General features: G+C 36.4%; 1 protein-coding gene across 2 annotated transcripts in view; it reads left to right on the forward strand.

The window, feature by feature from the left end:
* Positions 1-21,989, forward strand: part of Klf8 (KLF transcription factor 8) — a 39,101-nt gene extending 17,112 nt beyond the window's left edge. For both annotated transcript variants that reach the window (XM_077106408.1, XM_077106409.1), the window contains 4 exons: positions 6,295-6,859; positions 10,028-10,139; positions 10,810-10,949; positions 18,864-21,989. In XM_077106408.1, the coding sequence (XP_076962523.1) occupies positions 6,295-6,859; positions 10,028-10,139; positions 10,810-10,949; positions 18,864-19,045 (999 nt within the window). In that variant the 3' untranslated portion in view covers positions 19,046-21,989. The remainder of the gene's footprint in view (positions 1-6,294; positions 6,860-10,027; positions 10,140-10,809; positions 10,950-18,863) is intronic.
* Positions 21,990-27,944: the final 5,955 nt, after the last annotated feature.

Consider the following 27,944-nt stretch of genomic DNA (forward strand, 5'->3'; position numbering starts at 1 on the left):
TTTGAGAAAGAAAAATTGTTTTATCTTATTGTTTTTCATTTTCCATAGTTTCATGCTGAATGTTTCCATATTTTATATGAAATACTAAGTAAATACCTAATGAAATAATATAGGCATACATGTAAATAATATAGCTTATACATATATATGTACATACATACATATCTACATTTCTGATCTCCTTTTCCATAGATGTGGCTGCTACTATCTTATTCCCTTAAGATTGCCTAGTTCATCAGTTTGTACAAATTGATGAATTCTTTTGTCCTACAATGCTTTATTTCCTGATGCTGTTGAGATGATGGTGATGTAAGATTCAAAATTCCTCTTGATTTAGTTTAAGTCTAGCTTTCTAATAATATCCATCTCCATCCACCTCTATTTTCTCTAATACTAACATGCATGATGTCCTTAATGTAGAAGGTTTAAAGTTTCAGAGGGTTAAACTGATTTTTGACCTAAACAATGAATGTGCACAATATATGTGTGTATGCCCACACATGTGCACCCAGGCATGAAAATGATTAGTCTACACCCAGAGAAAAGCTAGGAGAGACCTGTGTACAAAAACAGCATTCATCTTTCTCTTAGGGAGGAGCCTGGGCTTTATCTTGTTACCATGACAACGCTCCTTACTCTCCTTTCCACCTACTGTGCTGTCTGAAGTATTTTGTTCTTTCATTTTCTTTCTAGTCGTGCCTTCCCACTTTAATGTTCCACATCATGGCTGTTTCAAATAAATGAAAGGTGGAAACTTTGTTTTTAATAGTTGATTTTTCTGACCATTCATCACCTAAGGCTTTTCATCGCTATCTTTATCAAATACCCAAGAGCTTAAATCTTTGTGAAATTGACCACCTTTTCTCTGGATTTCTTTCTAGAATCGGGGATTCCTAAGTGCCTTTCTCTATCACCTTTGGTAATATATCAATAAAGATTTTTTTTTTAAATTGCCAACTCAGATTGGCTTTAAAAAACTGGATTAGGATTGTGGGAATTTGAGGATGAATACTGTATAAATTAAAGCTTCTCTCAATTTTCTCCCAAGTTTCTGTCTTTTTTTTCTCATGCATGACCTTCATAGACTCAAAAATTCTAGAAAGCTGTAGCTTCAGGTTTTAAAATAGAAAATGGGAAAAGTAGCCATTATCTTTCTTGAAGAGTGATAATGATTGGCTAGAGAACACTTAAAAACTGGAGCCATCCCAAAGTATTTGTATTTGTCAAGTTTTTGTTGCTGTGACAAATACCTGGGGAAAAAAACAGCTTAAAGGAGAAAAGGTTTATTTGGGCTCATGGCTTCAGAATATTTATGCCATTGCTTGGCTACAGCAATGGCTCCATTGCTTTTAGACCTTAAGCAAGGAGAAACATCATGGCAGGAGGGCATAGCAGAGGAAAGCTATACACCCCATGGCATCCAGGAAGCAGAGAGAGAAGCAGAGTCCCAGGACAAGATATAGATCCCAAGGGCACACCCCGAAGGACCTACATCTTCTAACTAGCTTCCACTTCCAACAACTTCTATGACATCTCAATAGTCAATTCATCCATGGATTAATCCACTGATGAGTTCAGAATCTTCTTGAGCCAATCACTTCCTATAATTTCCACCTCTTAACATTGCTCATTGGGGATCAAGTCTTCAACACATGAGCCTTTGGGGAATAATCCATATCCAAACTGTAACAACATTGAAGATGAAAAATGTGACTTAGAGTGATGGCAGAGCTTTAAATCAATGCTCAGATTAACTTTCAAAGTTAATATTCAATGAATAGTAGAATAGGGAGCCAACCTGAATCATCTTAGTGAGAATTTTTTTTTTAGGATGGAGATACTGGGAATTATTCAGAGACACTCACCCACTGAGCCACATCCTAGTCCTATTTTGTATTTTAGTTAGAGACAGGGTCTCAATGAGTTGCTTAGTGCCTTACTTTTGCTGAGGCTGGCTTTGAACTCCCGATCATCCTGCCTCAGCCTCCCAAGCTGCTAGGATTGCAAGTGTGTACCACCGTGCCCAGCTTAGTGAGGATTCTTAAAGTCACCAAAGTTCTAGGGTTGAAAACACACCCATTCTTTACATTATTTCTTCTTCAGAGTCTTTAAGTATAATGCACTATGTGGAAAGAGAAAGGAAATCACATAGTGTGTTTTTTTTTTTAACAAGAGGGATGTTTATAGTGATAATATAGAATAAATCAGTGTAATTAGGATCCTATGAAAATCATTTTAATCATGTTGAAAAGAGAATCCTCAGTGCACACAAAAACTTTTCACTATGTGACTGTATAAATATTGAAAACTTGTCTTTAAGCCACAAAGCCAGGAATAGTAAGAATAACCTTGAGAGCTGCTTTCGAGAGTAATCTGTTTTGTTGAGGAAGCTTGCTTGCAGAAGACAGTACTGAAACAGAAAATACTTGCTGTGGGCTGGATTCACTTGGATATAACAAGCACTCTTGAAAGTGATATGTACAGAAGGAAAATGTGATGATATGCTTTGAGGAATTTTACTATTAAAACACAGAAACCCAAACAACTAGCCTTCTAACATTTCTATCAAAGTCATGTGATGATGGCAGGAGAGGGGAATGATTGAAGTCCTGTGGCAGACTGGGTTTTGGTCTGAAAGACTGCAAGGCAGACTTAATCTATAAAGGGCAACTCAGGATGGCTTATTAGAGCAGGAAAATAATATCTCATCAAGGCAATAAGAATAACCTATTTATTCTTCAGTTTCTATACTTTCATGAGTTAGTTTCCATTTTGGATCTCCCTAAATTATGTGTTTTCAGTGAAATGAATAACTGTAGATCAAATACCAACTAGGCACCAGGCCTTGAACTAATACCATTATTGTAGGTAGCCCTCAGCATCTTGGAAATGGCCTTTGTTTGGCAAAAGAGAGAAAAGTTACCAAAATAATTTTCACTTTATATATTTAGAGTTTCGGCCTCATAAAATAAAATCCAGAAAGTCCCTAATAATTTAGCCACATCTTTTCTTGATGTTATTAGCAGATTGTGTCTATTTATATACCTGCACCCACAATACACATTCTTATAGAAAATAATATTATACCTAACTACTTAAGCTTTTTTTTTTTTTTTTTTTTTGGTGCTGGGGATTGAACCCAGGGGTACTTAACCACTGAGCAACATCACCAGCCTTTTTAAATATATTTTATTTAGAGATAGGGTCTGTCTGAGTTGCTTAGGGTCTTGCTAAATTGCTGAAGCTGGCTTTGAACTAGTGATCCTCCTGCCTCAGCCTCCCAAGCCGCTGGGATTACAGGCATACACCACCGTGCCCTGCTCTTTTTAAACTCTATTTCTTAATATCATTGACAGCTGTGATAGACTATGGAAACAGAAACCCTTCCTGTTCTTTTTTAGAGATTCCTTGGATTTGGTCTCTTTTATCTGGGAATAAAACAAAACAAGTGGGAAATGTAGGAAAAATAAAAACTTAAATTGGTTTGGGGGATTCAGTGGACTGGGATTTTTATGTCTGGCAAAACCATTCTTGATATTTTCTTCTCTCTTCTCGCTACACCCCACAAATACCACTGCCTGCAGGATTCTACTGCCTTCCCCTTCCCCAGATGAATTGAATCCGCCCATTAAGGATGGATTATATTAGAAATATATGCAATAGTACGAAAAATCACAAAAATTATGTCCTGGATGAGTAGACTAAAGCAAGGGTTTAGATTACAAACTAGGCCTGAGTTGAATTAGGGATTTTAAAATCAAGAACCAAATAGTGTCTCAGCATAGCAAAAGGTAAAAATAGGCAACATTCTGGTTAAATTCTGAAAATAAAGCATGGATGCTTTGGGTGCCCTTTACCTCATTCCCAGCATGCTCTGAGTCAGAGCAAGAGAACAGTACCTCCCAAGACCCTTCACCTTTCTCTGAATTAAGGCCCTTTTGATCTCAGCTAAATTTAAAAATTATTTATGAACAGAATATTATTATCAAAAATTACGTTTTAAAATATTCCTTAGTTATAGATGGACACAATACCTGTATTTTGTTTATTTAGCTTTTTGTTTATGTGGTGCTGAGGATTGAACCCAGTGCCTTAGGAGTGTTAGGCAAGCGCTCTACCACTGAGCCACAACCTCAGCCCCACACATTACATTTAACAATAATTCTTTAATATCCAACATCCAGTCAATATTCAAATTTCTCCAAATGTCTCATAAATATCTCACTAAGATGTTTATACTTGCTTTCTTTTTGGTCCTTTTGCGGCCAGTCTTTTCTTTAACACTACCTTCATTGAGAAGCTAGTTAAATCTCATAGAGGGCAGGGATATAGCTCAGTTGGTGGGGTGCTTACCTTGCATGCCTAAGGCCCTGGGTTCAATCCCCAGCACCACACCCACACACACACACAAAAAAAAAAATCTCACAGGAATAGTTCTGCCATATCACTCCACTCTTCCAAACAATTGTCTTCAACCTTTCCTTGAACTTAACCTTCCCTAATCTTCCAAATATAAAACACCAAAGGATGTTTCTATTTTGTATAAAGGATGCATTCTTGAACATCTCTCATAATTTAAAACTATTATGACTCAGAATATCATGGAGACTTGTTGTCAAGATCCAGAGTGCTGCTTGGCAATGGCATATGTATTTCACAGTATCTTTTGATGTTTCAAATTATGGAATTCTTAGAAAGTTTTTAGTTAGGTTGGAGCTCTACATTGGTTTATATTACATACAATGGTAATTTATTAGTAAGTATTAAAAAAATATTTCTTTACTGACAGAACATAAAATTTGACATAATAATGGGGTACCATGTAATGTTTCAATACACATCTTTTGAGTCATGTTTAAATCAGGTTAAATCAGGTTAAACATATCTATCTCCTCAAATATTTAGTATTTCTTAGTTGTGAAATTTTTCACTCCTTTCTTTCAGCTTTTTGAAATGCTTTATTGTTATCTACTCACCATAATGGGCAAAAAATAGCCCAGAGTCTCTTGTTCCTATCTAACTGTATCTTAGTACTCATTGTTCAACCTTTCCCATCTCTCCCCTACCACTGTCCCCAACCTCTGGTAGTCACCTAGAATGGTAGAATCTCTAAACTTCTGTGGAATAAACTCTTAGATTCCACATACAAATGAAATCATGCAGTACATATCTCTCTGTGCCTGGCTTGTAATCTCCAGTTCCATCCATGTTATTTTAAATGACAGGATTTCATTCCTTTTATGGATGAATACTACTCCATTTCTATATGTACAGCATTTTCTTTACTCATTCATTAGTTGATGGATACTTGGGTTGTTTCCATTTCTGGGTTATTGTGAATAGTGCTACAGTGAATATGGGTGTGCAGGTGTCTCTATGACATATATATTTCATTTTCTTTAAATGTATATGCAGTCATAGGCTTTTGTATTTTTTAAATACAAAACAATTTGGAAGTTGGACGATTTAATTTTTCATATGATACAACTAACTATACTGCATTGATATTCATTAAACATATTTGTTTGTTATATCTCTGCAGACAAGAAACATCTTTCTTACCTCTTTCTGCCTAGAGAAATCCTATTATTTTTAAAACTCATCTAAAATGTCACTTCCTCTATGAAGTTTTCCCTGTCTAGATAAAATGAACCATTCCTTTTTCTTTTTCCAAAATACCTTGTTTATGTGTCACATCACATTTATGGTATAACTCATAAGATACTTGCATTATTCTATACTAACACACTATTCTCTGTTAGTATGAACTCCTTAGCTGTACCTTCTTTATGTATGCTGTCACTGGACTTGGCATAATGCTTATAGTACATGCACAGAAAGTATCGACTTTAATTAATATTGCAGGATTATTGTGAAAATTAAATGAAATGATTTCTATCAGTTACCTGATATAATACCAGTACTTACTAAAGCTTAGCAAACTTTTTCTCTTTGGTGTATTTGTACCTAATTTTCCCCAACACTTTGTGCTGGGGGAGGGGCACATGTATTTTGTTGTACTGGGAATTGAACCTAGGGGCACTCTGACACTAAGCTATATCCCTAGCCCTTTTTATTATTTATTTTGAGACAGAACCTTACTAGAGTTGCTTAGGCTGGCCTGAAATTTGCAATCTTCCTGCCTCAGCCTCCTGAGACACTAGGATTATAGGTATGTGATTGCACTCAGCTATATTTTTTCAGTGAGAACAGAGATTTTTTTCTTTTGTTTCTCACATGTCTCTTTAGAGTACTTACAGTATTTAGCATCTTTCATTTGATTATTTATTTTAGGTCACTGGTCCTGTTCAGATCAGAGATCCCACTGACACAGCTGACGGAAGTAATATGACATCTCCACCACTCCTGGATGCGAGCCCCATGGAGAACCCAGCCCTATTTAATGATATCAAGATTGAGCCCCCAGAAGAACTTCTAGCAAATGATTTCAACTTGCCCCAAGTGGAACCAGTTGATCTCTCCTTTCACAAACCCAAGGCTCCTCTCCAGCCTGCTAGCATGTTGCAAGCTCCAATACGTCCTCCCAAGCCACAGTCTACTCCCCAGGGCCTTGTGGTGTCCACTTCAACATCTGAAACGACCACTTCAGCAAACATCCCTACTATTCTGACTCCAGGTTCTATACTGGCCTCCTCTCAGGGGACTGGTGGCCAACAGATATTACATGTGATTCATACCATCCCCTCAGTCAGTCTGCCAAATAAAATGGGTGGACTGAAGACCATACCAGTGGTGGTGCAGTCCCTGCCCATGGTGTATACCAGTTTGCCTACAGATGGAGGCCCTGCTGCCATTACAGTCCCGCTCATTGGAGGAGATGGCAAAAATGCTGGATCAGGTGAGTATTAATGTTTCCCTTGACCTCAGCCTTATTTTCCTCCATCTTTTCAAATCATTCAATCTCCTGCGTCTTTTCACCCCCTCCAATTATTCTTCCTCACTGCTTTAAGGATAGTCTTTCATAAACACTGTTTTTATCATATCTCTTTAATGCTTAAGAATGTATAAGAAGGCGGTGGCACCTGTAATCCCAGAGGCTTGGGAGGCTGAGGCAGGAGGACTGTGACTTCAAAGCCAGCCTCAGCAATGGCAAGGCGCTAAGCAACTCAGTGAGACCCTGTCTCTAAATAAAAGAGCTGGGGATCTGGTTTAGTTATTGAGTGCCCCTGAGTTCAATCCCCCATACCCTCCCCCAATATAGAATGTATAATGAGCCAGGTGTGGTTGTAACCCCACTGTAGTCCCAGGGTCTCAGGAGGCTGAAGCAGGAGAATTGCAAATTCAAGGCCAGCTTCAGAAACTTAATAAGTCCCTAAGCTACTGAGAGGGACTCTGAAAAAAAGGGGGGGGACAATTTTTTTTTTAATTTTTTTTAAAATGTTTTAGTTGTAGATAGACATAATGTCTTTATTTTTTAAATTTTTATGTGGTGCTGAGGATTGAACCCAGGACCTAGCATGTGCTAGGCGAACAATCTACCACTGAGCCACATACACAATTTCTACTTCTATGATACTTAGTTAACTTATAAGTTATAAGTATCATACCTTTTTTCTTTCCTACAAAATAGTATCTTTAGGGGCTGGGGATGTGGCTCAAGTGGTAGCGCGCTTGCCTGGCATGCATGCGGCCCGGGTTCAATCCTCAGCACCACATACAAAACAAAGATGTTGTGTCCACCACTGAAAAATAAATATTAAAAAAAAATTCTCTCTCTCTCTCTCTCTCTCTCTCTCTCTCTCTCTCTCTCTCCCTCTCTCACTCTCTCTTTTAAAAAAAATAGTATCTTTAAAATATTGCCATCTTTCCTGTATTTCACCTCATTAGGCATCTATTACCCCCCTTTTATTTTTTGATTACCTGTATCATAAATATATGGGCCTTATTCCCTACTGAATTATAAATTCCTCAAAAATAATACTGACTTCTTTTGTGTGTGCATGTGCCTTTCCAGAGACCTTAACACAGTGTTACATAGTAATCTTACAACATATAATTTAATGAGCAAACAAATGAATATTTGTCCAGAAGAGAAATCATATGCTGTAATCTTTCTTTTTATTTAATTTTTAAGTTCAGAATTCATAAGGGTATAAATAAAGTCTCCTTTTCACCATTATCTCCCAGAAATGCTGTTCCCCTCCTAGAGAGGTATATCTATTTTAGTTTGTAATCAGGAATGATCAAAGAAAATTATATAGCCTCAGAGGTGGTACAAGATATTTAGCTTCACCACATCTGTAGTATTAGTCACTTTTGAGTTTTGTGCCTTAGGAAAGACATTTACAAATTGGGAGGATAATCAGAAGATTGAAATCAGGATGATAAGAGGATTCAAACCCATGTCAATTGTAAAGTTGACAATATTTAGCATGAATTAAAAAGGCCAAAGGGAAGAGATGTGGATGGAAATTATTAGGAACAAAATTTTAGCTCATTATAATAAGGAATTTTCAAGTAGTTCTCTTCCTTTGAAATTCAATGTCCTGTGATCATTCCATCACTAAATGTAGAGGTTAAAAACCAACATACAAAGCATCAAGTTTCTGAGACTCTGCAGTGCTTTTCTAAATAAAAATATTATTATAGAATAGTGGTTAATTGTGGTATTGATAAATATTCATAATTATCTTGTTTTTGAGATATGATATCAGTTTCTGTATAAGAGGAGCCCAGAAAAAGGTAACAAACTTTCCCTGTGTGAAAATTTTCTGAGATAAGGCAGTAAGATCATCAAGGGGTGGTTTGAAGGAGCATTGAATTCTTCCCCACCCCCACTCAAAGTATTCATCAATTCACCAGAGCCACCTTAAATAAACAAACTAAAATTTTTTTAAGGTGTAAAATAGAGTTTTAAGATAAGGACATTAATTCAATGGCCTCCAAAATGGGGTGTTTAAACCTTAGGGAGGCACACAAAACAACTGGAGCGTAATAATAAATTACCAAAATTTATATTCTTACCCTTTTTCATGTCACTTTTTGTTTTTCATAATGTACACAAACTTTTAAGACACCAGTACATTTATATCACATTCATATACAGACATAGAGAGACAGACATGTACATATACTGAGATGTATGTTTAAAATGATTTAGTGATTAATAAAGTATAAAGACACCTGGACTAGCTAAATACTTCCTCTCAAATTATACCCTCCCTCAGGTGGGTTTAAATTTTGAAGCTTTCAGTGGATCCGGGAGTCTATTGAGCACCTGACTAAACTTTGCTAGGAAATGAAAACAGCAGTGGTTGATAATAAGGAATGTTTGAGGGCTTCTCCCAACAGTGGCACAAAGGAAGAGTGCTAACGTGTCAAGCATCTACTAGGTGCTAGGTACATGTTTTATTGCACTTATTATTTTCATTTAGGAGCATGAAGGCCAAAGGAGATTTTCAAACTTCTAGGATAATCCTAGAAATTATTTTAGAACAACCAGGGAACCATTCAGAGAATTCAGTTCAACAAACATGTTGAATCTGACTTTTCAACAGACCCTGTCCTGGAATCTGGAGATGGAGAAATGAATCATACTCAGATCCTATCCTAGAGAAATTCACATTCTAGTGGTACCAAAATAATTCTTACCACTCTTCTTTTAAAGGCATTTCTGTCCTTTGCTATGCTAAAATTTTATATATTATCATCTTCTTTCCTCACACATACACTTCTCCCAGCTCTCCTCTTTATTTTTCTATTGGGGGGAGGCGGGCATTTCAGGGGATTGAACCCAGGGGCACTTAACCACTGAGCCACATCCCCAGCCCTTTTTTTACATTTTATTTAGAGACAGGGTCTCAATAAGTTGCCAAGGCTGGCTTTGAACTCTCAATCCTCCTTCCTCAGCCTCCAGACCCATTGGGATGACAGGTGTGCACCACCACAGCCAACTTTATTTTTCTTTTTCACTGATACTTCTCAATATTGATCAAACTGAGAATCCTGAAAGTGATTGTAGAGGCACATACATTCTTTCTGGCTCATACTGCTTCTTTGCTTTTAGTGAAAGTTGACCCCACCTCCATGTCTCCACTGGAGATTCCTAGTGACAGTGAAGAGAGTGCAATTGAGAGTGGATCTTCAGCCTTACAGAGTCTGCAGGGACTCCAGCAAGAGTGAGTACTTTTGTCTTTACTTCAAGTCTGTATCTTATGTGTGTGTGTGTGTGTGTGTGTGTGTGTGTGTATGTGCTTGAGTGCATAGAGATGGACTTAATTTTCAGAAACAGGGTAAAAAAAATTTGGCAATATAGGCAAACTGCCTTCCCAGAGAAGATATATGAGTTCATGTGCACACATGTGCATGAACACGTGCATAAAGGTTATGGTAGAGTTATATTCTAATTGTAGATCATTAATTTTACCCTTGAAAAAAAATCTCCAAATTCCCCATAAATTCAGTTGTGTACTCTTTTTCTCTGTAAGTTTTAAACAACCTGACTTTCTAATGTTGAAATTAATTGGAAGTAATTGGTTTATGTTTAGCAACCATGTGTATGAAAAATGACACTCATCACGGTGAAATGGTTGCCCCATTTGGGAACATAACCACTCAAGGAAAAGTTACCATTTCCCATGCTTATTCAGGAACATACACTTCCTGAATAGAATGGCCTAGTTGAAAGAATTGCTTGCTTTATTCCAATTACTTCTTTACTTGTAGAGCTAACATTAAATTTGCATAAATTAAAAACTGGTATGAGGTAGAACCACTTTAATAAACTCTATTTCTTTAGATTCTACTTTAAAGTCATTCTTTGGCCTATCTCTTTCTTTCTTTGCTCAGACCAGCAGCAATGGCCCAAATGCAGGGGGAAGAGTCACTTGACTTGAAGAGAAGACGGATTCACCAATGTGACTTTGCAGGATGCAGCAAAGTGTACACCAAAAGCTCTCACCTGAAAGCTCACCGCAGAATCCATACAGGTCTGCCTGCCCCCAATTCAACTCCAAAACTCACTCTCTCTCTCTCTCTCTCTCTCTCTCTCTCTCTCTCTCTCACACACACACACACACACACAGAGAGACATACACACACATGAATCTTTGAGAGCTAGGAAGAGAAGGAAGTCTTGAGGCAAAGATGGATTCATTTGGGGGCTGGAGTGGTGGCTCGTTGGTAGAGTGCTTGCCTAGCATGTATGAGGCACTGGGTTCAATTCTCAGCACACCATATAAACAAATAAAATGAGGTCCGTTGACAGCTAAAAAAATATTTTAAAAAGAGATGGATTCATTAATACTCATGGACAGGCCCAACTCATGGTTTTAACCTCCATGTCTTATTCATGTTCTATGACAGCATTTATAAAATGAGACTAGCAAAACATGAAACCTGGTTTCTTATGAGTAGTCATCATTCCTGGTGAGCACCCATGGGTATTTCTAATTAAGAAGCCATAACACTGAAGCAAAAATTAAGGCAACTAAAACATTATTACCTCCTTTGTGACTAGGGTCCCCAAAATTTTAATGAGCATGGAAAAGCACAAAAGCAATTTAAACTTAGTGATATTAAAGAAGGCTTTTGGAGCTCAGCTCTGTACACTAACCTATAATTTATCTTTGTTTACATCTGAAGCAAGATGCACCTAAATAATTAAAGCAGACTGGGTAAGGATTGTGTCAAAGGGGACTCCTTCTTCATTTGAAGGACAGTTGCCACCCTACTCCAACTGAGTATTAGGAAATCTCCTAAGTTTAAATCAAGGTTTTTTATTTGAAGGATCTTAGTTGTTGGTGGGTTTTTTTGTTTTTGTTTTGTTTTTGTTTTTGTTTTTGTTTTTTGGTACTGGGAAGTGAATCCACAGGTGCTTTACCACTGAGCCACATCCTCAGCCCTTTTTTGTATTTTAGAGACAGGTCTCATTGAATTACTTAGGGCTTTACTAAGTTGCTGATGCTGGCTTTAAACTCGCAATCCTCCTGCCTCAACCTTCCAAGCCTCTGAGATTTCAGGTGTGCACCACCACACCTGGCTAAAATGTCTTAGATTTTGAATGTTGACATCTAGTTCAAAAATTTTTTATAACATCAGCAATTCAAAGAAACCTGCCCAGAATCCAGACACAGAATGTCTGATCATTTTGTGTACTTTGCCTTAATGACTGCTCTCAGCAACCTCCAACTCAGAATTGAGACTGAGACACCTTGAACAAAGAAGATGCCCTCTATCTATTGTGTTTTATTTGCTGTGTTAGAATTCATATAGAAGAGCCCAGAGCCTTAGTGACTCTATCTTCAGACTCTCCCACTTCTTATTATATTATTTTATTTTACTTTTTTGGGGATACCAGGGATTGAACTCAGGGGCACTCAGCCACTGACCCACATCCCCAGCCCTATCTTGTATTTTATTTAGAGACAGGGTCTCACTGAGTTGCTCAGCGCAACACTTTTGCTGAGACTGGTTTTGAACTTGTAAACCTCCTGCCTCAGCCTCCTGAGCCACTGGGATTATAGGTGTGTATTACCACACCCAGCCCATTATATTGTTTGAAAACAATTCTAAATATCCTGCAATTTCAGTCATAAATACTTCAGAATATGTTTTTAACAGGCACTTAAAATAAGCACAATAACATTAGCACATAAAATTTCTTAATATCAAGTTTCCCCTAAATATCTAATAACTATTTTTAAAAGGTTGTTCAAATCAATATCTAAATGAGGTCATTAATTGAATTTGATTAATATTTCTCTTAGTTATCTTTTAATTCTTTAATTGTTCTTTCTCTTCTGTTTTACTTGTTGAAGAGCCCAGGTCATTAGTCTAATCCAATGTTTCCATGTTCTAAGTTTCTCTGGTTACATCAGTCATTTTAAATTATTCCTTGTTCCCCATAATTCCTACAAGCTGATAACTATACCTGGAAGATTAATCAGATTTATGTTAAGTTTTTGGCAACAATATATCAAAGGGTGCTGTGTACTTTCTATTGCATAGCATTTTGGCACATGCTTCTTAGTTGTTTCTGTGTGATGTTAAGATAGATCCATGGGTTTGGGTCTCTGAACTGTATTTTCTAGATAGTTATAAAGCTATAAAGCAGATCTGAAGGCAGTTGAATAAATTCATTTAATGAGAGGCAATATGGTATGGTTTTAGCATACATATATTGTAGATTTATCTAAATAGTAGGGGTCAGATGACCTTTCCCAATTTCAATTCATTATTCTATACTCAACAATACATCAGATCACATCTGTTCACATATTCCTCTTTAAGCCTTAAAATTGTTCCCCTTGAAGTTATCAAGGCAAAAACAATAAACGGGGGGTATAGAATGCCTGAGTTCTAATCCTACCTCTCCGACTATCCAGGATCCTCAGCTGTAAAATGAAGGTGTTGAACTGGATGACCCCATCTGACTATTTTATATTTCAATGTATCCTAGTGTTTACCCTTCTAGAAGATCCCAGGAATTAACATGCAATCTTTCCATGGATATATAATCTCAAGGGTAATCTTGAAGGCACTTCTCAGAAGCAATTTAATTTGCCATAGCAACTTGAGTCACAATAGGGTTAGCCATTTTGGGGAATGCGGTGGCAATTTGTTAATTCATCTCCTTCCCTGGACTAATGTAGTAGTACCCTAACTAATCTTCCTGCCTTAATGCTTTTCTCACTACAATTCATTCTTCATACAGTACTCAGAGGATTTTCATATGTTTTTGTTCTGTTTAGATTAAATGTAAATCAAACCATATAACTGCTTCTGCTTAAAATACTCCAATGACTTCCCATCATACTCTGAATGAAATCCAAATTCCTTACAATATCCTAAAAGGCCCTGTGGAATGTGGCCTCTGACAAGTTTCATCTTATGACACTTCTTATCTTTCATATCTCAGTTTAAATGTCTTCTGATCATGAAAGTCTTCCTTAAGCCTAAGCAGTATCCTCTCCCAATTATCAACATAAGAATACCCTATTTAATTTGTTGGTAGGAAGGATTTTTAAGTTGGGAAATAACATAATCAATCTGAGAAGGGGTCAACTATACCAAAAAAAAACTGAGGAAAGAGTGTTCTTAACTAGATGGAGTACAAAATCTGCAAGATGGGAATAAGCTTGCATTTTTCACATAACTGACAGAAGTCCAGCACAGCTAGAGCATACTGAGTGTGATGGTGGGTAGGGGAAGCATTGAGGTGCAAGAGTGGAAGGGAGGGAGACCATTTAAGAGGCTAAGGTAGCAACCTAGGCCAAAAATGAGGACAGTCTGATTAGGATGTTGGCAGTGGAGGTACAGAAAATGAGATATATACATGATGATTGAGGGGACTCTGATGACTCAGGTTTCTATTTGGGCCAATTGGGTAGATGGAAGTGCCAATTACAAAGATGGGTAGTTTGTCAACAATCACACAGCTAGTAAGCAGGAAAACTTCTTGAAATGAAAACTTACTAGGTATCCTTTTCTCTATTGCTACTATTCTACATGTTCCTTGAGACTAAGGCAGTTGCAGAAATGCCTAATTCATTGCCTTCCAAAGATTGCAGTTGAGTCTTATTAGTTCGAGTTCTCAATCTCCAGTGGGGAAAATGTAACCTTTAAAATTTCCACATTTGGGCCACACTTCAAATCTGTTAAATCAGAAACTTTGGGTGTGACCCAGGTGTCAGTAATTTTTAAAGCTCCCCATTTTCAGTCAAGACTAAGCATCACTAACTTAAGGATTAATTTTATATGTGGAGAAACTATAGTATAGAATGGAAAAAGCAATGGTAGAGAATCAAATTTCCCTGGATTTGCCATTAAAAAGTTAACCATGTGGATTGGGGATATAGCTAATTTGGTAGAGTGCTTGTCTTGCATGTGAATCCGGGCACAATAGTACATACCTGTAATCCTAGCAAATTGGGAGGCTGAGGCAGAAGGATCACAAATTCAAGGCCATCCTCAGCAACTTAGTGAGACCCTGTCTCAAAATTAAAAATAAAAAGGGCTGTGGATGTAGCTCAGTAGTAGAGCACCTGTATTCTCCAAAGGGGAGAGAGAAGAGGGCGGGATTGATTTCAGCTCATTGCTATAAATCCTAAGAATGATATCCCTGTTTTTGGTAGAAATTCTTTTAGAAGAGATCCAAGAATCTCAGAGACCCTTCTTGAATGCAATGAAACCCTCATCTCTAAGCTTGCACTCATACAAAGCAGGAAATACAGATACAACAGGTCCCATTAAACACATCTTCAAGTCCCATTTTTTTAAATAATAGCATAACTCATTCACTCAGAGTCAAAATTTATCATTGATTTTTTTTTTTTTTTTTTTTTTGGTACTGGGAATTGAACCCAGGGGCACTTAATCACTTAGCCACATCTCCAGCCCTTTTAAATATTTTATTTAGAGACAGGGCCTTGCTAAATTGCTTAGGGCCTAAATTGCTGAGCCTACTTTGAACTTCCAATCCTCCTGCCTCAGCTCCCCAAGCCGCTGGGATTATAGGTTTGTGCCCCTGCGCCTGGTGGTTTATCATTGAATCTTAATATTCTCTTATATACTTAGATATTCTTCTTAAAGCTCTATTATTTATTTCTTGTTTTGAATAATTTTTTCATTGGGGGATGCAAATATAATGGCTAAGAGCATGTATTGTAAACTACAGTGTCATATTTGACATATCATTCTACTACTAATTGCCAAAAGTTATTTCACCTTTCTTTACCTGTTTCCTTATCTGGGAACAGTAATAGTGTAAATCTCTTAGAATCTGTCGTATAGTACACACTTGATAACTTTTAGCCATTATTAATATTCTTTCCTCCAGTCCCACTGCACCCCCATAGGTTTTTTCTTACATTCATTCTTGATTTCTTTATCTTTTCAACAATTTGATCACTTACTTTGTGTCAGTAGCCTCTTATTCATTACATGTCATGGCTAGATAATTTTAACATACAACTTTGAACAAGTAACCCTTAAGTTTAAAAAAATCTTCAGTGTTACCCCAATATATACCCCACTGCCTTCATGAAGTGCTTTACCAAGAAGGAGAAGATAGTCGGAGCTCTCTCTCCTAGTGGGGAGAGGAATGTCATGGACATGGTTTAAAATTGGTGCATGGTAATAATAAAAGCAGACCAGCTGGGCATGGTGATGCACGCCTGTAATCCTAGCAGCTCAGGAGGCTGAGACAGGAGGATCTCTAAATAAAATACCATACAGGGTTGGGGATGTGGCTCAGTGGTTAAATGCCCCTGAGTTCAATCCCCAGTACCCCCACCCACAAAAAGCTGACCAACTCAGCCTATTTTATTATTGTTTTAAAATTTAAAATTCTATATAGTCAATACATCTTGATTATAGCCTGTATGCAGTGCAGATTGCATACTTTCTGTCATATTACTGCTTTTTATACTTAAGCCCAAATTCCTTTTTACTCACCAAGATTTTTGGCCTGGCTTTTATAATAGGGTTCATCTTATAGTGCTTCTGAAAAGATGCCTCATGCTTCAGGATCACTGACCTTATATTAACCATTCACTGCACTGCCTTACCAGAGTTTGCCCCCAGCTGATTGGGTTGCTTTTTGTCTTCTTCATCACTCATATGAAACTTACCCTTCCATTTTAATGCCTTAACACTAGACCAGAGGTTATTATATCTATCCTTGGAACTTACACTACACTATCTTTGTCACATTGTGTGTGAGCTTTTAATTATGAATTAATTTTCCCTATATGTTTTGTTCTTCAATTCACATAATAAGTTGATGGAGGTTTTGGGTTGTGTCATATGAAATTAGCTCAAATAGGAGCTTGTTCAATGATAATAAAAGGTAATGCTTTTGAAATAGGAAAATTCCTATACCTTGTGTGTTCTAGCAATGATCCCAATTGCCACAGGGTGTCACTGCTTTACAATTCAAATTTTCTTCATTTAGATGTAGTGAAGATAGGAATTCTCAAGGGAAATTCTTGAGAGATCACAAAAATATGTATAGGTAACAATGAGGCAGTTTGAAGGTGTGGAGATGTACAAAATTATATAGAATAAAAAGTGAAAATCACGTTTACGTATTCTATACCCTTTGAAATTTCATTCTCTTTCCTGCTCTAAATACTTTCTGTATAGCTTTCCACATATTTTCCCTTTGTCTGGTGTGTGTGTGTGTGTGTGTGTGTGTGGTTATTCAGTAGCTTTTTCTTTTCATTTGATAATATTTCATTGGTCATCTTTTGGTCTCAATACATATAGCTCTATTTCATTTTTCTTAGTTGCTAACAAAATTCTGCATATTGAAATGATTAGTAATTGACAATTTCAGTCATCAAAATGATTGCCTGGGTATAGTCCAAAGCTGTGAGTTAGGATGGATGCATTCTGTTGTCCATTATATGAAAGCTATAAAGTTAATTAGTAAACACTTGGGGGAGTTAGTAGATTGTAAGCAGTAAATTGAAAAACAGTATGTGCATATCGGATTTCCACCAAAATTTAAAGTAGCAAAAATGCAAATGCCCTGGAAAATTTATGAGGAGAAATAGAAAGGAAGGAGAAGCACTGAAAAACAGAATTTTAAAACAATGTGTTCATGTTATCACTTGTTTCTGATTATAAAATAATACATGCTCATTGTAGCAGATAGCACAGCAAAATACATTCAGAAGAAAGCAAATATTACCATAATCACAAAACCCAGACTTAACCACAATGAGTATGTATTTGTACTCACATAGCTCCTTCACTTTTTTATTTTAAAATTTTTATAAGATATACCATGATTTTAAAACATTCAGACAGTACAAAAAGATATTTTAAAAAAGAAAAAATACTCTTCCCACCAGCTGTCATCCTCACTGTTAACAATTTCTTTAATGATTTACATTTAAGTGTATTGGTGTTGGTATTGCCTTTATTCTGAGTATACAAATGTGTATGTAGCATGTGACCTATACATATAATGGAGACATAACTATGTTAATGTTTTTATACTTCTTTTTTTTCATTTGGCTTTCTATCCTGAGCACATTATATATATATATATATATATATATATATATATATATATATATCCCAAATGCAACCAAAAGACTCTAAACATAGAGGTATTTCAGGAATTTTCACCTGAGCCCTCTCCCCATACCATTTGATGCATTAGAAATTCATTTCTAACCATACACAAAAGAAGACCTGTAGCTTTAGCTGAGGGCCCTTTCTACTGAGTCATAGATTCTTCTTGAGTATGGCTCTATTTTAGACTGTTCAGTGGGAGGTAATAGAGAGAAGATGTGGTTTCTATTATATAGTACAGTGGAAAGTATCAATAAAGATCTAGTTTTTGTCCCAGTTTTATTATTTAGTAGCTATCATTAAAAGAGAAAATGTTTTAAACAACACTGTAAGATATTTTTGCTCCCATTTACAGATGAGAAAACAGAGACTCAACCAGGGAATGGTGATTTTTTAAGCTCACACAGCTAGTGTGGTAGAGCCAGGATTCAAAAAAGGGTCTTATTGAGTCAGAGGCTGTATGCTTTACACCCTACCATTTTGACCTTGTTTTATGATTTCTGTAAATAAAAATATATTGTATTGTTGAAAATTGATGGCAGTAAATTTTAAGGGTTCTCATTACAAAAACAATTTATGTGAGGTAATGCAATCAGCCAATCCACAATCGATACATATTTCAAAACATCATGTTATATGTGATAAGTATAGGTGTTTGTTGAATTAATTAATTAAAAAGGTGAACCAGAGCATGCCTTCAAAGTGATTGCCTTGCCTTTTGACTAAAGTTTTGATTTAAAAAAATTATGGATTCTGTTATCTTTCTCGGAGCCAAGCATCTCTCTGATTCCCATTGTTTTGGCAAATTCCCTTTGTAGGAGAGAAGCCTTATAAATGCACCTGGGATGGCTGCTCCTGGAAATTTGCTCGCTCAGATGAGCTCACCCGCCATTTCCGGAAGCACACAGGCATCAAGCCCTTCAGGTGTACAGACTGCAACCGAAGCTTTTCTCGCTCTGACCACCTGTCCCTGCACCGCCGGCGCCACGATACCATGTGAACTCCATAGGCCACACTAGAGGAGCTGCACTGGTCTCTTTTCTGTGTGTGTGCTGAGGTCAAGACCATATCTTCCTCTTTTGACTTCAACTTGCCTCTGGGATGGGGTTGGAGGATCCTACTGAGCCAGGTTGTGGAGACTGGAGAGAAAAATAGCTAGTCTCCATGGGGCTCTTCATATTCCACCTTCACCTCTCCACTATCCAGACTTCAGTTTTTTCAACCTCCGCATGGGTTGAATTCCAGTGCGGCACCCATGGCTGCCCCTGCCCCAACACCCCTTCCCTGAAATAGACATTTTTCCTACAATAACAAAACAGGAATCAAACTCAAGGCTGTGAACAAACATACGCTGCTTTTCCCTCTATTTTTTCTCTTGTTTTCTATAACTTTTATCCATCCATATATATGTACATATATGTGTGTGTATGTATGTATATATACACACACGTATGTATTTTTAATCAGTACTTAAAGGCAGTTGATGGGGTTTTAAAATGACTTTTCTCAAGTTCCTAGATGAGGGAGGCATAACAATATAGTGGACTGGTAAGATTTACAGGAATTTTGGTCCTAAGTATAGGGCATCTTCTCAGTGAATAAGGTGAATTTCACACCAAACTTAAAAGTTTTATAAATCCAATTGAATTTCTTCTTACAGTTTGGTTTCAGACAGTCCTGGTGCTTCTTAAGTCCATCAAAAGGAATGAAAGGATCTTCTTGTCCTCTCCTCTTTCTCCTCCTGCTCCTTTAAGATTCAAGATTTTGTGGCACAGTTACATTCTTTGTTAGGTTAGATTTGGACAAATATTCAAAGCACAGTTCAGTTCAGTTCAGTAGGGAGAAAAGGGTTCCAGGAAAATATGTTGGGCAGTGACAGGAACAAGCAAACCTGGGGCAAACCTGAGAACAAATAAAAGGTGACTTTAATTTGGACAGAATATTAAAAGTGCTGTTAATCACAAACCTCATTCAAATGCCAGCCTGTTGAGACAGTGTCTTGAGGGGCTTCACTGTACTGTTTATTCTTTTGTTTACATAAAGCAACTATTCAGTATAATACATGATGAGAAATCACACATTGAGGCCATGTTATACAGAGGTGAGAGGTTGAAAGAAAGGAATTATGTTCACTTCATAGCATTACTGGCATTCATTCCTGTATTTTGAATGGAATATAAGGGGCTTTTGTGAAAACTGACATACAAAAAGCAATTTGATGTTTTATAACTGCATGACCACCTAAGCTATTTCTTTTAGCCATTACAGCAGGTTGCAAAATTCACATTTGGTTGCCCAATCAGTCTGTTTCATGATATTATCTGGGGCATGAAATCCCCTGTTCCTGGCCCTGGACCTCAGATCTACCTCCACATAGCATATTTCCTCTCCCAGAATGAGGGGAAGGGGGCTTTGTATCAATTGGATTGGTCTCAGCCTCTCTCCTAAAGATTATCTTCATATTGAACCCCTTTTCCTTGGCAGATATTCAACCAGTCCCTGCTTGAATACTTTAGGTTACTACCTCCTGAGGCTGTTCATTCTAAGTCAGATTTCTAGCATCAAGAAGGGATCCTTTTAGCTGTCTAGTCCTACCCATTCCTAGTATTTTACAGATAAGACAAATACGGGTCAGATTTTTTTCTCCAGATGTTTCCTTGAGGCCTTATAGACCTGCACACTCATTCTTCCAGGGATCACATTATTAAACCAAATTAAAGACAATTTTTCGTGGTTGGTTGCAATATTTGTCCAATTTTATATGTTATACTTAAAAAATCTTTACACCACCCCAAAATAATTTATAGTTGATGACGTAGTAAAATGTGCTTGTGGTCATTGCCATATAACATTAGGCTCACAGTTTTTCTATTGTAGCACTTTTATAGTATCTAGATTTTATTTACCTCATTTCAACTTGCAATGTCTTTCTAGACCATAAACTCTCCATAAATTTAAGACTGCTTGTATTTTTCAAAATGACATGTAGGTTTTTACTATTATCATTCTTATTTTGATATGGGCTTTTTCCTGACTTTTGGTGTGCAAGTTCCAAACTGTATATTAATTACTAAAGCACTAGGAAATATCTAGAGCCAGTATGTTCATGGAGACATCTCTGTAGCTGTAAAACAGGTTGGTAAAGGTAGATTATCATCATACATAGATTTAAGCTTATGATTGAGTAGTTGGTACAGTATTTCACAATAGAGCCCAAGGGCATATTCATTTTCTCCACAGTTTGGATCCTAGGACTCCTTTTCCAGAGTTCAGACCTGATATATACCCTTTAGACCTCAGGATCATTTGCATTGGGACATTTGGTTTATTTCTAAGTAAAAGCTATCAAACATACTGTTACACTAATTAGGATGACCAAATTATGATCCCAAATATTGGTGTCCCTGACATCCCTAAGACTTTATTCTAAATTTTTTCTTAAAGTAATGAGAGCATTTGTTAATTGTCTTTACTCAAGAAGCATTTTTAACCCTATTCTCATTGCCCTGTCTTCTCAATAAAATAAAATAAAATCTTTCAAATTACATAAGCTTTAAGAAATGTGTCAAGATTCATGAAAGGAATTTTCATAGAATACATGTATTCAAATACACTACACAACAGAGTTATTGCACCAAAAGCGCATAAAACTTTGCTAGGTAGACAGCGAGGTGGAAAGGAACTAAAATGTATCTCTCCTGGGTAGCATTTGGGGTTTAATTGAATTTGATGTGCTTATACCAGCTAAGCACTGTTAGTGTGACAGTTGCCTAGGATATAGAAATGACTTTATCTAATAATTGAATAATATCATGGAATTTATTACAGTGGAATTCCTTCATCTGTATAAGATTGGCAGTTAAACATAACTTGATAATTAAGACTATAAAATTTGGGGGAAATATGAGGAATGTGAACTGGTTGGATAGATTAGGTGAAGTGTGTTATGGGTAAAAAATAATAAAAGTTTATCATAGAAACTTTTTAAAATAAACTTTCCATTTTTGAACATTTTCAGATTTACCAAAAAATTGTGAAGATAGTAGAATTCCCTATACTACACATCTAATTTCCTCATTACTAACATCTTACATTAGTAGTGTACATTTGCTACAACTATGAAAAAATATCAATACATTAATATTAACTGAAGTTTATACTTTATTCAGATTTCTTTAGTTTTGACCTTGTATCCTCTTTCTGTTTCAGCATCCCATTCAGAATACCATATTACATTTAATAATCATATCTCCTCAAGTTCCTCTTGGTGTGACAGTTTCTCAGATTTACCTTTCAAGGTCATTTTTAATGGCCTTAGCAGTTTTGAAGAGTATGTTCTTCAATTGGGATTTGTCGATGTTTTTCTCATGAAGAGATGGGCATAACGGGTTTGGGCGAGGAAGATCACAAAGGTGAAGTGCTATTTTCATCACATGGTATTTACATGACTTATGACTTTTGATGTCAACCTCGAAGAACTGGCTGAGATTGATTGTATTTATCAGGTTTCTCCCATATACTCTTATTCCTCCCTTCCATACTTTACTTTTTGGAAGGAAGTCACTATGTGCAGCCCGTACTTAGAGAGTGTTGAGTTATGTACCACATCCTTTAGAGCAAGTATCTACATAAATTATTTAGAACTTTTCTGCATGGGTGATTTATCTTCATTTATTTATTTATACAATCATTTATTTATATCAGCATGGACTCGGATATTTATCTTATACTTTTATGTAGTAATCCAATGCTAGTTTATTTATTTTGTAACTCAAATTGTTCTGACTTTGGCCATTGGGAGGTCTTTTGGGCTGACTCCCAAGTCCTTTTGACATATGCCCATCCCTTTTTTAGAATGTCCTTACTTTCTGGCACTGCAAGATGTTCCATTCTCATTTTGCATATTTTCAGGTCCACTACTATAATCAGCCGTTTCATCAAGGAATCCTGGTTACTTTTACTATAGAATTGTATTAGAAACCTAGATCTGGGCATTAAGTATGCTTGTTGCTACTAGAGTGCTATTGCTTTGAGGCCTTCTCAGCTGACAGAGCAAGGAAATATATGTGTGTATACTAACCTATGTATATACACATCTTATAAATATTTCTGGATGTAATTATCCATATCTGTTTAGCTATACATGAGTTAATATTGATGTTGCAACCCTAATCCATTACTACATGAATTAGTCTAGCTTTTTGCTCCTTACTTATCTGTAGCCTTTCATTCCAACAGTGAAAAACATGATTCCCAACTTCTGCCCTCTATTTACTTAATTGTTCAATTCCAGTATATATACATATAACATTATCTGACCTGGACACCAATGAGAAAGAACTTTATCACTAAAACCCAGTGCTTATGTACATAATAGTAACATTTTTGGCATTCCAATAATTCCTTAAAACAAAGTACTCTACAACGTTCTGGAGTTAGAGATTTCTGTGATCTGAATTCTAAGAATCTGGGGTCTCTCCTGTCCCCAGAAAGTTTTCTAATGTACTTTAGTAAAAGAAATTCCATTGGAAATTGACCTAACCTTGAATAAACCAAGGGAATTTATTTATCTTTCATAGTGTGCTAATCCCTGATGAGGTACTATAGACAGATGGACACAAAAGAAACTGGGTAGGCCCAATTTAAAGAAACTGCACTATCTTTTCTCACAGCTAAATATGGCTCTCTGATAATGAGGTGCTACCCTAAGTTGCCTCTCTTCTATATTTTTCCCAGTCTCTTACATGGTTGACCTTAGGCAAGTCACATCACCTCTGTGCCTCAGTTAACCCATCTGCAAAATGGGAATCCAAGTATCTACCTCACAGGAATGTTGTGAGGCTTCTTCTTAATGTTGGCAAAAATCATGAGAGATCTCTAAATGAACAACTAAGTATTATAAACATTACTATAATGATAATTATTGTACCCTATATTTACCCTATGAAAAGGAGAGGATTAGGCCTCCTAGGTGATAAAGAGCTAAATTTGATTCAGTAAGAAAGATAATTGAAGAGTGGCCACTAGAAGCAATATTATTTCTTGTTCTCACTTTCCCTATATTTTCTTGGTTACTAACTATAGGATTACCAAGTGTTTCTAGACTTGAAACATAATAGATATAATAGGTATATTCCATTATTTCAAAGCTATATTTTCCTCTTTCTTACTCTGCCTGGACTATATTACATGACACCCTGTCAGAAGCACAAAGGCAGTTTCTTAAAACCTTTCCTTCAGTCTTTGATCAGTTCATATTCATTAATTACATTTTCTCCACTTACTGTACTGTAAACAGTAAAGGTAGGAGGGATGAGGGGTGGGATGGTTAGGGTGGGAATGGGCAGGGAAAAGATGAAATTCATATCAGTGGCAGGATATTTCTTTGTTTTTCAAACACTGGTTTCACTTTCTGTGGTGGGCTGGGGTCAGGGGAAGAGATATTATTTTGTTAACTGTTAAACTCTCCTTCACTTCCATAGATGTTTCCTAGGGTCACTACAAGTAGCTTTGTTGGACATTACTTTATAACTATGTTGTATGCAGTGCTGTTTTCATTGTATTCCTGAAAAAAAGGTGAAGAGAGTCCCTAGTGGTGTTTATCCCTGTTTTTTCACAGGAAGTCACAGCTGGAGAGCAGTGCCAGAAACTGACTCATTTTTGTGTTGGGGAAAGGAGCCTGCAGTGAAGGGATTGATTGAACTTTTGTCATTGTTAACTTGTTTAAAGAAATTATAAAACAGTATATTAAGCTTTAACTTTTGTGTTTTTGTCTCTTTATTATAGTGCTTTAGAGCAACACCCTGTTTTTCCTCTATTTTATACTAGTTCCTGCTCCAGAAGCATGGCTTTGAGCAATCTCTCATGTACAAGTTTGTCATGGACCTCAAGATCCTCAAGAATTGCTTCAGTTAGCATGGCCACTTAAAGGTTACTTTGTTCTAGTTCCATGGGACTCTCCAGTTGTGACATCCAGGCAGGGTGTGTGCTTGGGTACTAAGCAATCTTGTTTAGTTCTATTATTGTACTTTTTTATTAATAAAAATATTTTAAACTTCAGAATTCATGACTATTATCTTGAATTTGTCTCCAAATAGTGTTTCTTCAACATGGGATGATTAAATTATTTTATTTCCCTCTAGCTGAGTAAAGTTCTGATGAAACTACTGTTTAACATCATGGGGCAACAAAGGAAATCAGGCTGACTCAAACACAATAAATTATCTGTTTAAGCCCATGAGGCCCAACACATTCTTGGTAATATATTTAACCATGTCCATGAATGGGGCTCCATGAAGACTGTATGCTATTTTCTGGTATAATTCCTGTATGGGATTCCACAAGAGTTTATAGAATACAGGGATATGTGCTCAGTTGATTAGGTTTCTCTACCCAGCCCTGTTCTCACCATTTTGTGTTTTTTCCTAGGAAGAAGGATAAGAGAATATTGGGAAAACGTAAACTCTAAAGATATCTTAATACAGCTATCAGCTTTGTGTAGGGATATGGGAAGTTGGCTCATTGGAAGGTTTTGCCTTTCAGAGAAACACTGGGAGAAAAAGAAAAAAGGGAATTCTGTGATGGAAATCAAGGCCAAATTGGAAGGAACAATTGAAGTGATGGTTCCCAGAGAATGGAATTTTCACTGCAAATGATAAAAATAATGAACATCAGGTTTATTTATCTTCTATCAGTCATGTAGCTCCTGTTCCTTCTCAATATCCAATAACACATAGAAGCTCCCACTTTTATTGCTCTCCTTGGAACTCTCACTCAGAGCTATGTGATATTTGTCTCCCAAATTTCAATTTCTGTGAGACCAAATAAAGTCTTTTTACTTTCACAGTTTCTGAGTTTGGATTGATTGTCATTATATTGTGTCAAGAGTGGGATCAAAAGTGACTCATCTCTACCTCCAATGCTGCCAGACGTGAGTAAAGAAGCCCTTTTATGCTTCACGATCTCCCTGGCAGCTTCTGGTCGTAGGAGTAAATGGTTTCAGTTTCAGTCAGAGGGGTAAGTTATTTCAGTTTCTGAACCTTCTGTTTCTTTGGTTGAGGTTCCAAAATTTTATCTGGGTATTCTTCATTGTTGGATGCCTGGGAGGGAAATCCTTTATTTGGGCGTTTAGGAGGAACATTCTCCATTTGGATGGGCATTCAGATTTTTAAGAAGAGCAAATAAAGCATGTATCTACAGTTAAATGAATAATGATAGCATAGACCTACATGTATTCATTAAGATTGAGAACAAGACATTTATTGTTCAGACTTCCAGAAGCATCCAGGTACCAATCCCTCATCAGAGGTAACCATTATATTATTTTCAGTGATAATCATTTCCTTCCATTATTTAAAAAATGTATCTTTCCAACTGATGAATGCAAACCTAAATAATAGTTTACTTTTGCCTGTTTTTGAACTTTAAATAAATGGAATACTATTTTATGGGGGTTTGTGCTTTGTTTCTTTTACTCAGAGTTATTCCCGTGAGAGTCAATCATGTAGATATGTGTTAATGTAGTACTTTTATTTTTATTGCTGTAAGATATTCCACCACATAAATAAATATATGTATTCCTCTGAGATTTGAAGTTCCCTTACAGTGCTTCAGATTTAGAAGCAATAATGCTTAGAGAAACAAAACTATAATGAATGTTTTTAAATATCTCTTGGTGTACATGTGTAAATGTTCTCTAAGGAAAATATCTAGTGGCACAATTGTTCATACACAGAGCATTTGCTTTTAAACATGTTAATCTTAACTGTATAATGCAAAATATTTTTAATGCAGTTGTATCAGTTTACATTTCCACAAGTAATGTATTAGGATTTTAGTTATCTACATAAATTGTAATATATGTTACAACCTGGAATAATTTTTTAAGGTACTGAGGATCAAACCCAGGACATATGCTAGATAATATCTACCATTGAGATACATGATCAGAACAATATATTTTAAAAATATTTTAATTTATTTTATTGTTACATTATATACAGAAAACTGGGTTTTATTGTGGCTATTTGTACATATATATAGAGAGAGAGAGAGAAAATTTGATCAATTTCACTCTCCAATAACTACATTTACCCTCCACTCCTCCCTTCCCCAATAGACTTTCTTTGCCCTAACAGTCTTCATTCTACTTTCATCACATCACTTTTCTTCTTTTTTTCCCCCTTTGGCTTCCACATATGAGAGAAAACATATGACACTTGTCAGGTTTCTGTTTGGCTTATTTCACTTAACATAATCGTCTCCAGTTCCATCTATTTCCCTGCAAATGACATAATTTCATTATTTTTGGCTGAATAAAACTCCACTATCTATACACCATGTTTTCCTTACCCATTTATCTTTTGATGGGCATCTGAGTTCATTCCATAACTTGGGTGCTATAAAATGTGCTACAATAAGCGTGGGTATTCATGTATCTCTAAAGTATGCTGAAATAAATTGTTTCAGATTAATACCAAGGAATGGTATCACTGAACCATACAGTACTTTAATTTTTAATGTTTTTAGGAATGTACATGCTTATTTCCATTGGGGCTGTAGTAATTTACATTCCCACCAAGAATGTATAAGGGTTTCTTTTTCCCTTTCTCACAAGCATTTATTATTAATATTCTTCTTATGATTGCTATTCTAGTGGAGTGAAAAGAAATCTTGATGTAGTTTGTTGTTGTTGTTTAGGTACCAGAGATGAATCTGGAGGTGCTTAACCACTGAGCAACATCCCCAGTGTTTTTTGTTTCTAATTTTGAGATAGGGTCTCACTAAGTTGATTAGAGCCTTGCTAAGTTGCTGAGACTAGCCTTGAACTTGCAGCCCTCCTGCCTCAGCCTTCTGAATCACTGGGATTACATACAGGCACCACCACACCAGCCTTCAAT

The sequence above is a fragment of the Callospermophilus lateralis genome, chromosome X (assembly GCF_048772815.1).
Source record: "Callospermophilus lateralis isolate mCalLat2 chromosome X, mCalLat2.hap1, whole genome shotgun sequence".
Lineage (NCBI taxonomy): Eukaryota > Metazoa > Chordata > Mammalia > Rodentia > Sciuridae > Callospermophilus > Callospermophilus lateralis.